Raw genomic sequence first — 16,094 nt, 5'->3', positions numbered from 1 at the left:
CCCTCCTCCCCCGCCCCCCAGCCCTCACGGATGTGGAGTGGGAAGCTTCACATGGTGGCTGTTGTTGCCATTCACCACCCTGAGCCACCACTCCATGTGCAGCCACTGCTCCAGGACTGACCACCACTACCCCTCAACACACCTTCCCCTGCTCTGCAACTGGCCACCATGTTGGTTTAAAAAATCCAGCATTTTCAGATTTCCAGCAAGTGCTTAGTTCTGAGCACACCAAATTTATGAGGTTATACTGTACTCTCTCTCATTTGTATTAGTTCAGTATGCCTTAGAGGCCTCTGGTTTTGGCATGCCAATTAGAGCTGAGATACCTGAATTTGGATTTTTTTGAACATTTTACTTTTACACAATAATGTGATTGCAAATGGCTACTGCATTTTCTGTCTAAAAAACTTCCCAGTTAACATCCTGTATTATTCTTGTGTTTCTTTTACCCTAGCTGATGCCTTATTTTGTTATGGACATTTTTTCCTCAATTCCAGGACTCCCAGGACTATTTGTTGCATGTGCATTCAGTGGAACCCTAAGGTCTGTGTTTTTGAAATTGTGTTTGTTCTAGCTATGTGCATTGCATATGTGCGTTGCCTTGACCTTTCTAAAAGAGGGGAAAGTAATGCTCTTAAGACCGAAGTATAGATCAAAGTGCTAACTATAAGAATTAAGCATCATTTCTCTTCCACCGTCCCAGCTAATGCTTCAGTGGTTTTTCTGCTTGCATTCAGTTCATGCCAGGGGCGGGGTTCACTTTGTCAGATACATTTTCCTTTTTCCTTTTCCCAAAACATATTTGAGAACCACACTATTATCACAAAAAAGGGAGCAAAAAATCAGAGAAACACCACTTTCCTCTTTAGAAGCAGCTGAGCCTGCTGAGATAATGCAGCATCTGTGCAGAGTTGAAATCCTTTTTATTTAACCTCACTGGCACAGCTATACAATTAGAGAACCAATGGAGGCCATGTTGATGATTCTGGCTGAACACAAAACAGCCATAGAGATAATGTATGTATATGGCAAACATGGAAAAAATAATTTGTCTGGATCAATTACTATAACTGAATGTTCTCCCATGCTGCAGATGACAGTCATATTAAAATAATAGGAGCTTAGGGGATAGCAACTAACCCATCAATAGGTAAAGCTAGAAAAAAGACTGAAGGCTGAAGTCCATGTTACCAGTAGTCAGAGCTGTCACAATCTCAAGTTCCTGAAGGCTGCCCCTCCTGCTCTTCCACCTGCCGCACCAAAGTAGCATGTCAGGATCAAAGAGATCTTTATTGAAATGAAACAATTTTCATCCCATACTTTTAGTATATGTGAAATAAAATAATAGGTATTTCAAGGACATACAGTACACTTAATAAATTGCACCATCTTAAGTATGGAAAATGAGCTATTCTATATGTAGAATAAGTAAGTTATGCCCAAGCAATACCACTGAGATGGATTCTGATTAGTTGAAATGTGTGAATTCAGAGCTGCCACATAGAAGGCAGAGGGTTGACACCAGTCTAACTGTAACAAGAATCTTGGCTACTATAGCATACTCAGTTTTGTTTTCAGTTTGGAGGGAATCGAGAGAACCCACATTTATAAAAGAATGTCATATTCTATCACAATTGCTGGTGAGGGGGATGATTCCAGGGTTCTAATGTAATTGGTGTTATTATTTTAATAACTATATTATACAGACAAACATCAATAAGATGGCACAGGAATAACTGAAAGGTAGGAACTTAGCACACAGTAGGCACATCCATGTGAGATGCTAAACGTGTAGTAGCTTAATACTACTGCACAGTAGCACACCATGTCAAAATAAGTGCTACTATGATACTGCACAGTAGCATCACTAAAAGGCATGTGCTGGAACTAATGCACAGTAGTGCCAATTATTGTGCATTGAGTTAGTACTTGATTATATGAGTACTCATTGGCAACATGTAGGGGATGCACATGGGTGCATGTGCACCCCCTGAGCTTGGCGGTGCACCACCTGGAAAAAACACCACTGACACTGCTAGTGGTGCCTGCAGGCAGTTGCCACATGCTACCCCCCTCCAACTGCCGACACTGCTGGCAGCATCTGTGGGTGGTTGCTGACCACCGGTCAGCACTTGTTGGCCCTCCCGACCACTAGCATTGCCGTGGCCACCTGTGGGAGCTGCCCACTCAGCCTGCCCCCACCACTCACACCGCTGCAACTGGCTGTGGGAGCTCCCCACCGCCAACACTGCTGCTGTTGCCTGTGGGCAGTCACTGTGCCCCCCCAGCCTCTGGGGGCATGCAGGGTTCATGTGAGCACTAAACTTAATGTGCAGTAACTATGACACACTAAGGAATGTGTAGATGTGCACAGTTGCTACTATATTTGTAACAACAATTTCTGTGAATTATTTGGTAGATATCATTTGTTACAAGGCTTCCAAAAGACTGGTATCAGTAGCATTTATTAATCTCCTCACTAGAAAAGCAATGTTTCTGTCTTTTCTCAGTATATTGAAAAGGTATGTGTAGTTTGGTCAACTGGAGGACTTGTCAGAAGGTATTTTAAAGTAGGTGTTTCTACCTTTCCTTTCAATAATGAAACTAATGTAAATGAAAGGCTATTAGTGATTGAAGCAGGACCGGGAATGGTATTGGTGTCATCATCCCTCATAGTTAGTCAGAAGAGTAGGATCTTCTGCTTAAAATCCTGCTAAGATGTTATCTCAGTGGGTGCATCTACACCTGTGCTTAACTGCACAGAAGATTAATTTGCTGTGGTATAAAGCATCACAGTCTACACATGCAACACTATTAGACCACAGTAAACTAATTTTCACTGCCGTAAGTTAGCAGACATTGGGTACGTGTTACATGCATGTGTAAACACAGACCTGGGTGTAAACTGTGCCTCATCAGCCCAGGCAGCAAGGGGCCAAGCCTCTGTTAGCTGCCTAGCCATGCAGCTCTGCTCTTTGGGCACTCTCATGCCCCAGCCATCTGCGACCCTGAGCCTGGGGCTAGCCACCTGAGCCTGCTGCCAGACTGTGGCTGCTCTTCCCAGCTCAAACTGCTGCAGCCCCAGGTGCATGTGTAGACACTGTTCCTGGGAGCTGTAAACTCCAGCACGAACTGCTCTGGGATGTATTGTGCTGCACTAATTGAACATGTAGATGCACCCAGTAAGTGTCAGTGGTGGAACTTAATTTGTGCCATCATTTATTCAGTTATATGCACAAAATCAGCATCATAGAAGGAAATCATTTTAAAAATTAATAAGTTAATCTTTTTTCTTCAAATGTTTTTGAACTGTCACAAGCAACCTGATTCATCTTCTAACATTCTGGGCCAGCATTTTGGTATGCAGGTAATATTACCTGGCAGTTTATTTCTGTTATTTTGATCATCATTACCTTCTTTGCCTCTACAGCACTGTAGCTGCAAGCATAAATGCTCTTGCAACAGTAACATTTGAGGATTTTGTCAAGAATTGTTTGCCAAATCTCTCAGAAAACATGAGCACCTGGGTCAGCAAAGGCCTATGTAGGTACAGTAGATGGCTCTTGTACTTATGTACATTTATAATGATGACAGAACATATTTTCTTAACTCCCTCATTTCCCGTCAGGAACTTTTGACCATGTCTACATTGCCTACAGACCATACTACAAGGGTCTGCAGTGTAGCACAGTGTGCTGCTCTCCAAAATGGAAATGATGAAACTTTATAACAGTGCTGCTTACAGTGTCATGCCAGCATGACTAAGGCAGCCATCATGTCCAGGTTGGAGTTTAACATGTGCAGAACAGGTGTGCCAGGGCTCACTGCAGCTCTCTAAGCAATGCTGAGGTGGCAAAGATATGCCCCTTGTATCAATGCAAACTTATAGCATGTGAATGATCATAGCATTTACACAGTGAAGTCTTGATATCACTAGCATATACAACTGCTTTAGTAGAATAGTCACCAAGCTTAGGTGACCCAAACAATAAATCTTTATGAATTCTGAAGATCACTTGTCTCTGTAAAAGGGAGAATTTCAGACAGTTTTTGAACCATCAGTAATACTGAATCCCTTCCTAAACTATTTTATCCTTCAAGTGTTTCAAAATACTACCTATTGCTCATTCTCAGAAATGTGCACAGTGCTTTGTTTCACATAGTATTTGCTGGAAAACAAATTCCCTCTGGCTTCAGCCTTGTAAGCAGTTAAGCACATGTTGAGTTTTCTGTTTCCTGAAGTCCAAGTGCATGAGTGAGTACTATTGAGTGCACTGTGAATTCGTTTTACAGGATTGGAGCCAAAGTGAATGTAGAGCTAAGCATGTGCATGGTTATTTGTCAAATGGGAACTAATGACAGACTACAAACAAAAGAATATGTCAAGATCCTCAATGGGTTTATGCAGAAAACAGGCTATCAGGGCAGGGTGACACCTCAGAGACTAACTGGTTCAGACAGGCATGAGCTTTTATAGGCAACAACCTATTTTGTCAGAGGTAGGTAGTGGTGGTTAACCTAACCAGTAGTGTAATGAGGGAGGGGCAAGAGGGGCACCTGCCCCAGGCACCATGTTAGGAAGGGTGCTGAAATCACCTCCCAGCCCAGCAGAGTCTGACTGCAAGACCAGCCCCAGGAATTATCCAATCTGGGAACTCCAAAACAGTCTTTGGCTGCTCTGACAGTGGGGGCGGGCAGAGTAAGTGGCAGTGGTGGCATCAGCAGTAGCAGCAGCTCAGTTGGGGACTGCTTAGGAATTCCCAGCATGGGTAGACTGCTACATTCTCCCCTTCCAAGATCATGCACCCCCCCCTACTCCCCACTTTGAAACTCTGGAACCAGCATACTCCCTGCTTTCAGAATCATGCAGTCCCCCACCCTCTGCACTGCATGCGTCCTCACCCCTGTTCTCAGAAGTACCTCCCACCCCCTTCTCCAAACCTGTATTATCCCTCTGCCCTGCTCTTGGAACCCACATGCCCCCTGACCCTGTTCTGAGACTCAGGTACCCCCCTCCCCTGAATCATGAGCCCTCCCCAGTCTCAGAACCTGCAGATCCTGCTCCCCTTGGTGCTGACTCTGCTTGTTATGCCACAGCTTAACACAACTAATTACCCCTGTGCTCATAAAGGTATATTGGCAAGCTAACGTTGAAGACAGAATGGAAGGATATTTTGTGCCAACAAAATGTCAAGCCAGTGACCATAAAACATTTCTGTCTTACCTTAGAGAATCACTTTTAACTTCATTTTTAAATTGTCAATTTTTCCAAAGAAAAAAAATCATCTGCCTTTTAGTATACGCCTGCCAAATGCAAAACCAAAGAACCTGGGGAAAACAGAGGGTTTTGTTTTCTTTTTTTATTATTATTATTATTTTGCTAACATCATCCAGTTATAATAATTTTTATGTTAATTGAAAGTATAGTAGCTGCAACATTTTTACTCGGAGCTGTAATTTCCAAACTAACATTAACTCTTTAATGCTGAGTTATTAAGCAAACCAGCAGGATTTGATGTCAGACCCTTTAAAACATAGAAGTCCACAATGAGAATTCCAGCATGCTATCAGATTTTGTAGCTGATGGAATGGGTGAAAAAAGAATTAATTTCAGGGTTGCAGGGGAATTTGAGGTCACCAGGGCTATTGATCATCAGTGTGCTAAGTAACGGCTACACATACTTGCTATTGATATCTTTTAGGTATATTATTTGGTGTCCTATGCACTTCAATGGCTGTGGCAGCATCACTTCTGGGAGGAGTTGTGCAGGTACGTAGATACTCATGGAACTGTCCAACCAAAAAAAACTTGATCTTGTTTGTTCCCTCAGTGATATCAACTGGACTTTTCTGTAAGAACTCCTAGAACAGGATGTGCACTTCCCAGAAGCCATTTAATGAATAAATCTCTTTTTTTTAGGACCCAATGAGTTACAATCTAAGTTAATTGGAACAAGTTTAGTTTCAAAGAAAAATATTGTCATTCCAACCTTAGTATTAAGTCTAATTTTGTGATCAGTTACCCAAACCAGGACAATCCTTCTAAAACGTCTTATATCCATTTTATCTTTGGGAAGATAAATAAAAAATAAATAAAAAAAATCAGACTTTTCATTGACACTACAATGGCATTAGGATTTGCACATCTTGTATCATTTGTTTTGTAATATTTTCTAGTGGAAGAAATAGTCATAAAGCCCCTGGAATAAGAACAGATAAACTAGAGGTATGGGAATGAGGCTAATGTCAAATGACATTAACTAACCCTCTAATAATTATCTATTATGCCTTTTTTTCAACAGGCTTCACTCAGCATTCATGGCATGTGTGGGGGGCCCATGCTAGGGTTATTTACATTAGGAATTGTGGTTCCTTGGACTAATTGGAAGGTAAGAGATATCATCATCATTGTCAATATCATTGTTAAAAAGAAAGTATTACTAGGTGCATCTACATGTGCATTAATGCTCAATAGCTACTGCGCATTAGTTTAAGTACCTGTAATAACACACCTCTGTAGTGATGCTAATGCGCAGTAGACTAATTCTACTGTGCATTAGTGCAATAGCATAGCTTTTGCTGTGATGTGCTAATGAGCAGTAGAATTAGTCTACTGTGCATTTAGTGTCTTGTGTAGATGTGCCCAGTTTCTCTCAATTTCTATCTCATTTATATTATTCTGCTTTTAGATTTTATGCTTTGTTTAGAAGCTTCTCAGGAGAGAATAGTCCAAATCAAATCCCTAAAAGCCTGAGGTAATTCAGATCTAGATGCAAAAGTCATGAAACAAGCCTTCACTATTGCTTATGTCTGAGTATTTACTCTTGAGCTATTAAGTCTCATGGAACACAATCAAAAACTGGAAAAACTAGGAACTCCCAATATATACAGAACAATTTCCCATGTAACTTCTCTTGATAAGGCAAAACTAAAAATGATGTCATTTCACATATGTACTCTCTTTCTTCTGAATAGTCCTATTAACTCATACCATATGTAAAATTTACAGTAGCAACTGCTACAATTTTAATCCCTGTGGCTTTCATGATCTATATGGCTACATTACTAGTTCAATTAATGTCTATTAACTATAGGTAGTGACAAATGCACAAGATCTGGTATCCAGTAATTTAGAATATACCACCCTAAAATGTCCACTTTTAACTGGTGATTAATATGAAAAACTGCACTTGGGGATATTAGTTTTAAATAGTAAACAAATAGGGTTTTTCCTAAGTAAATTTTCAGTTTTGGTTTTAAAAGATAGTTTTGTCCTTTCACTGTGCAGATTGTAGGAAGATAGGATTTTCATTAGCATGGATGAAATATAACAAAGGGAAACACTTTTCAAAATATGAGCTTCTCACAGGAATTCCACCTGCCTTCCCTCCCCCACAAATTTCCAGTTTTCAGGGATTAAAAACAAAAAAACCCCCTAAAAATTAAAGCAAAAAGACTCCAAAAACAAACAGAAAAATCGTATTAACCCATCACACCTCAATTGTTTAACCAACTTTAACAAATAAGGCCTGAATTTCTGCCACTGGAGTAAATGGGAGTTTTTTACCCCTATATTAATGACTACAGGAAAAATATCACCTGATGCAATGTACCCACCATTTGTCTTTTCAAACGCATGCATATTTCAGTCATTTCTGATAATGTCACTTTGCCTCAATTCAGGGTGCCTTGGGAGGTCTTTTGACTGGAATCACATTAGCTTTTTGGGTAGGTATTGGAGCTTTTGTTTATCCGGCACCATCTTCAAAAACCCTTCCTCTGGATTTATCAACAGCCAACTGCACTCTAGCTAACAACACAGAGATACTAGCTACAATGGCTCCTGCTCAACCTCCTTTCAGGTATTTTCCACTAGTTTTTGTGTGTATTAATACTCTACTATAAGAGGTAGCTACTACATGCCATTAGGTTTAGGCTGAAGTATGTTTTGAACACTGTGGCCTTGGAACTCCAGTGGTCTGAGAGCACATATTGATGGTGTGCAGACATCTGGTGGGCTGTGGGAGACATATTCTACTGAACACAAGAGAAAATCTTAAATCCTTCCATCTAGCTTAGGTTGCCCAGATGTAGTCCTTACACTTAGATCCATAACTAGTTGGATCTAAGTGCAAACTGCACAGAAGTTCCAGAAAGGTTGGATGGTCTAAAAATGGTCAACCCAATCTGAGTTATACTTCCAAGGTAGTCTGACTTAGATTGGGTTGACCATTTTTAGATTGATCAAACTGAACTTCTGTACATTCATGGGCTGGAAAAGCTCAGCTACCAGTTTCAGATCTAGAGCTTTACTTTTCCTACCTCCTCCCCAGGACAGGTATTTTTAGCCTGCTCCTTGCCCCACTCCCAGAGGGACAACCCTCTGCAGCCCACCAAAACCCCCATCCCACAAGCTGCTCTCAGTGCTGGTTGTGTACGCATTTGCTGATGCTAGGAGCTAAAGAAGTAAGTCCTGGTGGGATGAGGAGTGGGAAGGATGGAAGCGGGGGGAGGCATTGTCCATCTGGCAATTGGGAGGCTAAAAATAGCCCCTGTTCCTGGGAGATGGGGGAGAGAACTGCCATGCCATTTCCCCTGAACATCCCTGCAAACCCCACCTGCCCCTCAGATTTTTCTGATTTCTTCCATGGACTCTGCTTGCCCTTCCAATCCCTTCAATGCCCCTCCCCACCCACAGACCATTCCCAATTCCCCAATCCCCCTGGAGACTTTGTTAGCCCCCTAATCCCTCTTAACTCCACTGTGGACACTACCTGCCCCACAATCTCTCCTTCAGATACTGCCTGCTCTCCATCTTCACAGTCCCACCTGGGGACTCACCAATAGCCTACAAAGCCTGCTTGACCTCCCAATCCTCCCATCCCCTCCAACTCAATTTACCTTAGATTGGGTGACTTTTTAAACTCCTCACAACCTCCCCAAATATCTCTACACAGCCCATAAGACTATTTATGTATGCAATTACTGCAGGGATGAATAGGGTAGAAGTATTAATAGGGAGATGAGGAGTTTGTTCATATGATCTCACTAAGATGTTGTCTACTTGTGGAAATCTTTAGGATCCCTTGAGTTATAAGGACACTAATTTTGTGAAAAAATCTGGAAGTTATAAATTAAAAGTGAGGGGACTTTAGTAAGGAAGGGTCTGAAACTGTGAACTGAGCATTAAATGTGTCATTAAACTGCAGAACAAGTATTTAATACTTTGAAGGATTGGGCCTTAAGTTATTTTTGTATAACTTCTGTGTAGAATTTGTGGAAAGGGGAGTGTGACATGCATAATGGAACTTAAGAATGTCAATTTTTTTTACAAAGAGTTCTAGCATTGATCACAAAGTAGAAAATATGCACATATTATTTTAAAAATGACTAGTTGGACTAAATGCAATTTATGCGTATTTCACTTTTGCCATTTAATTGACATGTATTGTATTCTTAAATCTGCCTGTATTAGTTTATTAATTATGAATATATCCCTCTATATTCATTTTTGCCGTTACAAGTCTTTTACATGTTACTGCTAACTGACTTTCATTCTTGTACTTCCATAGACCACAACTGGCAGATAGCTGGCATTCCCTGTCCTACCTTTACTATAGTGCTGTGGGCTGTTTAGGGTGTATTTTTGCAGGACTTTTGATAAGCTTTATCACAGGTAAGTTGTTTATTAAAGATTTTTGCACTGGGGCTTGTCTATAATGTGCTGTTCAAAGACTTCAGCAGATAAGTTTAAGACTGCCAACTTAGAACCAGCCAAGTTGAATCCTGAGCAATAAAAGCTAATCTGTTTATGGATACCTATGCATTAATACTTGCCAAAAAAATTCTAGTTATGTTAACTTTAAATGCTAAAGGACATCCATGTAAGCCACCATAGCACCCTAAAGGGAGCATACAGTTAGAAATCTAAGGGATGTTTGAGGCCTGCTCTAAGTTACACTGTGGATTGACTTCAGTCACCTAGGATCTTGGAAACAGATGGTTGAGGATCACTTTTATCCTACATACTCTGCTGCAATGGTAGCAAACATGGCTCATCCCAGGATTCAGCTCATTATTAGTTTTGTTATAGAAATGTTAAACCAGATTTTAATATTAAAAGTGGTAAATGACAGACATATACTTATAACCCCTTTCTCAACTTGTCCTTCAAAATACAACCCTAAATAAAATCAGTACAAAATCCCCAAACTGATTTATCCAACCCAGATAAATTAAGTAAGGGCCTTGTCACACATGCACTTGCAACAGTTGCAAATCATTGGACTGTAGCGGCCTATTTAAGTCAGTGCATGCTAGGAGATGCCAGTGCAGGCTCAACTGAGTTTGTAAGTGCAACTTGCTGGAAAGTCTGCCAGTTGTGCATCAGACTCCTCAGCCACTCACATAGCTGTATGGTACCTGGTAACTAGGGCTGTGCAAAATTTTGCTGGCTGCTTCATTTCAACACTGCTTTGACTCATTTTGAGCTTGAAACAGTGAAATCAAAATGAAATGAAGCCCTTTGAAACAGCCTCGAAATGAAATGAGGGCAGCTGAAACATTTTGAAAGTTTTGAAATGTCTCAAGTTTCAAAGCAGCCAGCCAGGTGGTGGGAGAAAGGGGAGAACCAGGGCTGCGATTGGGCTGGGAAGGGGAACTGAGCCGGGCTGAGTTCCCTTCCCCAGCCTGATTGAAACAGTGAAACCATTTCCACAAAATGGAACGGGACAGTGTTTTCAAAATGAAACAAAACTTGAAACAAAACACTGTTCTGTCGAAACAGATGTCGAAGTGGAACATGACTGTTTTGCACAGCCATACTGGTAACCTACCAAAGGCGCAATCCTCATGGTCTCCCAAGACTGATGGCTAGCTGGCAGTGAAGATGCTAGGAGATAACCCTTGCCTAAAAGTGAACACTTTGCAATGTCACATGGACATTTAACACAAGCTAAGCTGTTTGAACTTGCATCTTTTTGTGTTTTAACTGCACTTAGAAAGTGTTAAATTGAATATATGACACCACTTTTAAAGACTATCTTGTTATGGTTGACATTCATCTGGCCAAAGATAATATTTGAACACACCCAAAGGTCATGAAATGATTTCATTCAGTTCTAGCTTTGATTCATCATTTCTCTGCTTGGCATATGCATAGATGTATGTAAAGATCACATTGCTAACAATTTTTTTTTTTTATAGGACTGAACAAAGGCAAAGATATTAAACCAGTGTTGATTAGACCTGTTTGCAGCCTAGTTTGCTTTTGGTCTAAACGATACAGAACATTATGTTGGTGTGGTGTTGACCATGGCAGCAAAGTAATTCATGTGAGTATTTCATAACAGAACAGCCCACTGCTGTCTACATCTATACTATATAAAATATTTGATAAATGGATATGATTTAGATTTCACCTTCAAGATTTCTGTTGCATACAGAAGCAAAGCCAGCACACTCTCTGAAAATCCTAGACCATTTTTTTTCTGACAGCCACCCACTGTGTCACAATATGTTACAATTTATCAGGGATGGAAAAGACTGTAGAATCTTAAAATAATAATAATAATAATAATAATCCCTGTTATGTGAGTCAATGACCTGGGAAATGCAAGGTATAATTTATTTAAACCTCAACAGAAGGGAACTGGCCATATTGTTCCTCTTAATTAAAAGGAGAGAAGCCAAACAAGTATTTTTTAAATAAAGAAATGCAGAAGGAAACAGACAGGCAATAATTTCCCTGAAAGGTCTTAAAGCATTTCTAAATAGTAGATTTTATATAACATTTTTAAACTGCCTAATTGATTTAGAAGCCTAATTCCCATTTAACCTTCTTTGAGACATAGGAACTTAAGTGGCATATTTATCTTTAGTGACTAGAGATACAGACAGGGAAACAGTAGGATTTTTCAATATCACCTAGCCCAGCAGTTAGCAACCCCAGCCCATGGGCCAGATTTGGCTTGCAGAGCCAGGAGGTTTCAGCAGTGGGGGGCTTAGTCTATGTGGCAGCAGGGGGAAATAATGACAGAAACTATGGTAGTAGCATGGGTGAGGATGCAAATAGTTTTCTCCAAAGTAGAAGATAAACTCCAACTTATTCATAGATTCATAGATTCATAGATTAAGGGTCGGAAGGGACCTAGTAGATCTTCTAGCCCGACCCCCCGCCAGGGTGGGAGAACAACAAAAAACCCCAAAAAGAGAAACGGGACTCAAACGAGTCCAGCCAGGTAGGCATCCAGCCTCTTCTTAAAGACCCCCAGGGTAGGGGCCAGCACCACTTCCCTTGGAAGTTGGTTCCAGCTCCTAGCCGCCCTAACCGTGAAGTAGTTTTTGCGGATGTCCAATCTATACCTCCTCTCCATCAGCTTGTGCCCATTACTCCTTGTTATGCCAGCGGGCGCTAGGGGAAACAGCGTCTCCCCCAAACCCTTCTGGTCCCCCCTAGTGAGTCTATAGACAGTCACCAGGTCCCCCCTTAGCCTTCTCTTGTGGAGGCTGAATAGGTTCAGGTCCCGCAGTCTCTCACTGTAGGGTCTGCCCTGTTGTCCCCGGATCATGCGGGTGGCCCTCCTCTGGACCCTCTCCATATTGTCCACATCCCTCTTGAAATGGGGCGCACAGAACTGGACACAATACTCCAGCTGTGGCCTGACCAGCGTCGCGTAGAGGGGGAGGATCACCTCCTTGGCTCTACTCGAGATGCACCTGTGGATGCACGACAAGGTCCGGTTAGCCCTGCCAACCATGACCTCGCATTGTCGGCCCATGTTCATCTTGGAGTCAATAATGACTCCAAGATCTCTTTCTGCCTCCGTGCTCTCGAGTAGGGAGTTCCCCATTGTGTAAGTGTGCTGCTGGTTCCTACTGCCCAAGTGCAGCACCCTGCACTTGTCCGTATTGAAACGCATCCTGTTCCTGTTAGCCCACCCCTGTAACCTATCCAGATCCCTCTGCAATCTCTCCCTCCCTGCTAGCGTGCTCACCTCCCCCCAGATTTTGGTGTCATCAGCGAATTTAAACAGGTTACTTTCCACCCCATCATCCAGATCGCTGATGAAGAAATTGAACAGCGCAGGCCCCAGGACCGAGCCCTGGGGGACTCCGCTACCCACCTCCCCCCAGGTTGAATATGACCCATCCACCACTACCCTCTGAGTGCGACCCCTCAGCCAATCTGCAATCCATCTGACCTAGCTGTCCTCTGACCTAGCTGACTATAGCCAGCTTTTAAAAGGTGCCTAATACACATTGGGCATGTCTACACATCACCTTACAGCAACATAGTGACACACTACATTGCTGTGCTACTGCAACATAATGATCACGCAGATCTACATGTGATCTCTAGCTATGTTGCTGTAGTGGCACACTCCCTCAGTGTAGTGCAAAATCTAACTGTGTGCTGTGCACACAGCACAGTAACTGCCGGTACTTTGCTGTGGTACTAAAGTACGGTGATGTGTAGGTGCGCCCATTGATTCTAAGGGAAATTTAGTACCCTGATGTTTTGAAGCACCATCTGAGTGTATAGCTTTGGATACCTATGTGCTTAGGGAGCATGCAACTTTTTCAAGTTTGTATGACAGTCCCAGACACAAACAAGTTTGTTTCCTTTTAGTTGTGCTTGATAACCAGTGCTCAGCAGCCAAAATACAACAAATGTTCATGGCTGCAGAATGCTTTTTAAATGGCCAATCGCATGAAAATGTAACTCTTGTCTGATGTAATGTAAGAGTGGGGCACTCTAGGGCAGGCTCCTTGCAAGGGTTAATTTCAGGTGATTCTGTGTCTACATCCCATGCAGTTTTGAAGGGCTGGATCCATGAGACAGAGGGGCTCTGTTTCCCCCCTGCCCCACTCCAGGTACAGCAGCATCTGCCATTGTCAAGACAATCATACAGGGGGCAGGAGGAAGGGATCCCCTGCCACACAGGCCCAGTCCAACTCCCACCAAGATCCCAGGAGGGGTAGTTGGGGCAGACCGCACAGCAGGGGGCTTTCCACCTCTTCCTAAGCCCAAGGTTTGTGCACAGCAGCCTCTGCTACTGTCAGGACACTCTCATGGGGGCGGGGGGGCAGGTGTGAGTAAGGGAGCTGCCTCTACCACATGTGCTCTGCCTCCCAGCTGCCCCTGCTGGGGTCTTGGGCTGGGCATGTGTGGTGGTGGGAGCTCCCTTCCCACCCTGTCCCCTGTGCAAGCATCTGGATGGTAGCAGAGTCTTCTGTGCATGGGGTGCAAGGGGGAAATGCCTTGCAGGCCTGCCCTGGCTTCCCCCAAGACCCCAGCAGGAGTAGTTGGAGAGGCTCTGTCCCTCCCCCATCAGCTTTGACCGTTGCCATCTCTCAGGGTTGGGGGTCCAGCAGCCTCCTGGGAGACTGCTGGAGTGCCCCTACCTGGTAGCCTGGGTCAGTGCAGATAGGCTCCATGCCCACCACACCCAAGAGGCAATGGCATTCTATCACATGGCACTTCATGTAAAGTGCAAGAGTTAGACCGCCTACCTGGTGGACTGCCTACACTTCTGTACACACCCTAAGAAAAATAAAATGAAGTATTGCCTTTCTAATAGCACTCAAGTCAGTTGCTAAATGTACACATGGAAGGGTCTTTAATGAGGAGGATAGAATCATTTACAACTCTTGTTGGACTGAGATGTATAAATAGGGTTTACTAGGGTTGGTTTAATTCATATTTCAAACAACATGAATTATTTATTCTTCCTTTTTCTTTTTCTCAGGAGGATTCTGAAAATAATCTGTGTAAAGATACTGCAAAGGTGATAGGAATAGACAAGGCCTCCCAGGACGGATTCAAGAAAGAAATTCCAAGCCATTTACCTGGTTATAATCCCAATGAAAAATCCTACACTAACCCAAGCTTAGACAAAGAAACGCATTTCTAACATATGATTTGGAAAATAACATAATTTACTATGTCAATCAAACTGCATTGCTCCAGCTTTGAAAAACAAGGACCATCCCTGTCTGTTGCATTCTACAAAGTTGTAGATGACTAGTGCCATATCAAGTTACTTAAGAAGACAAACTCAAATGAGGTTTTATTTATGAAATACATTTAAAAAACAAAGCATCCGTTCTTGGGGGACAATGAAATGCTGGGAATCCTGTTATTTCAAAAGAAATATAGAAGTGAGTCATAAAAAGTTAATACCCACATTGTGGCTGCATTTTATATATTCTGCACACCTACAGTTTGGAGAATCCAGCTACCCAGGGGGGATTCTTTAAGTTTCATCCTGGACATGTTTAGTTTTGTTGCTGGCATTAGCAATGGCTATGTCCCAGTGGTGGCTGAGAGGATTTCTGTTTGATTTGTACAGTATGCAAAAGGTAAAGAGCTTTGGGATCAGAGGTATTTTGTTTAATTATCCTGGTCATTAGCCAACATGCTGTAAAAGGAAGTATGTTCAAGTAGCCTCAGTACCCAACTCTTCTATTAGCTATTTCATTCAGACCCTCATTTGAGCAATGACCAAAGGCCCTAGCTAGTAAAAATGATTTAAACATGAATGAGATTTTTGAAAAAGGAGTCCAAGAAGTTTAAGAGCTTCTGGAAATCCTATTTCATGTCTAGGAAGCGTGGATCAAGCTGAAAAATGGCACGTCTTTCCCAATGCATAAAGAAAAGTTAAACTGGAACAAAACCTTTATAGATTGCTAATCTCAATATATCTGAAACACTTCCCATTCATCCACTAATAATTTACAGCTGAGATTACTGCATTATTAAGACTATTAATTCATATTCCCTTTCTGGCAGGCTAGGAGTATTTCACAATGCCTCATTTTAAGCAAAGGAAGAGAATAGTGACTTTTAGGTGGGATCCCAGATGTCTGTGTATGAGTGTGTTTGTATACACACACATATATATATATGCACACACACACCCCACTATTTCTAAGACTAACCCTCATTTATTGGTATATGTATATGAGAACAAATCTTAGAAAGAGTGTTTGTATACATTTATATGGCATATAGGTGTGTGTGCATGTATACACACTCTTTGTAAGACTAAGCCTCATATACATATACTGGTGAAAGTTGTTCTTAGAAAGTG

General features: G+C 42.1%; 1 protein-coding gene across 1 annotated transcript in view; it reads left to right on the top strand.

Annotated features, from left to right (window-relative positions):
* Window positions 1-15,189, top strand: part of SLC5A12 (solute carrier family 5 member 12) — a 34,692-nt gene extending 19,503 nt beyond the window's left edge. The window contains exons 8-15 of the mRNA XM_019519489.1: window positions 455-543; window positions 3,431-3,543; window positions 5,703-5,770; window positions 6,303-6,389; window positions 7,684-7,862; window positions 9,573-9,676; window positions 11,206-11,333; window positions 14,751-15,189. Of these exons, the coding sequence (XP_019375034.1) occupies window positions 455-543; window positions 3,431-3,543; window positions 5,703-5,770; window positions 6,303-6,389; window positions 7,684-7,862; window positions 9,573-9,676; window positions 11,206-11,333; window positions 14,751-14,915 (933 nt within the window). The 3' untranslated portion in view covers window positions 14,916-15,189. The remainder of the gene's footprint in view (window positions 1-454; window positions 544-3,430; window positions 3,544-5,702; window positions 5,771-6,302; window positions 6,390-7,683; window positions 7,863-9,572; window positions 9,677-11,205; window positions 11,334-14,750) is intronic.
* The last annotated feature ends 905 nt before the right edge of the window (window positions 15,190-16,094 follow it).

This window comes from Gavialis gangeticus, unplaced genomic scaffold (genome assembly GCF_001723915.1).
Source record: "Gavialis gangeticus isolate Ggan-Ray unplaced genomic scaffold, GavGan_comp1, whole genome shotgun sequence".
NCBI lineage: Eukaryota > Metazoa > Chordata > Crocodylia > Gavialidae > Gavialis > Gavialis gangeticus.
This window is presented reverse-complemented; position numbering and strand designations above follow the sequence as displayed.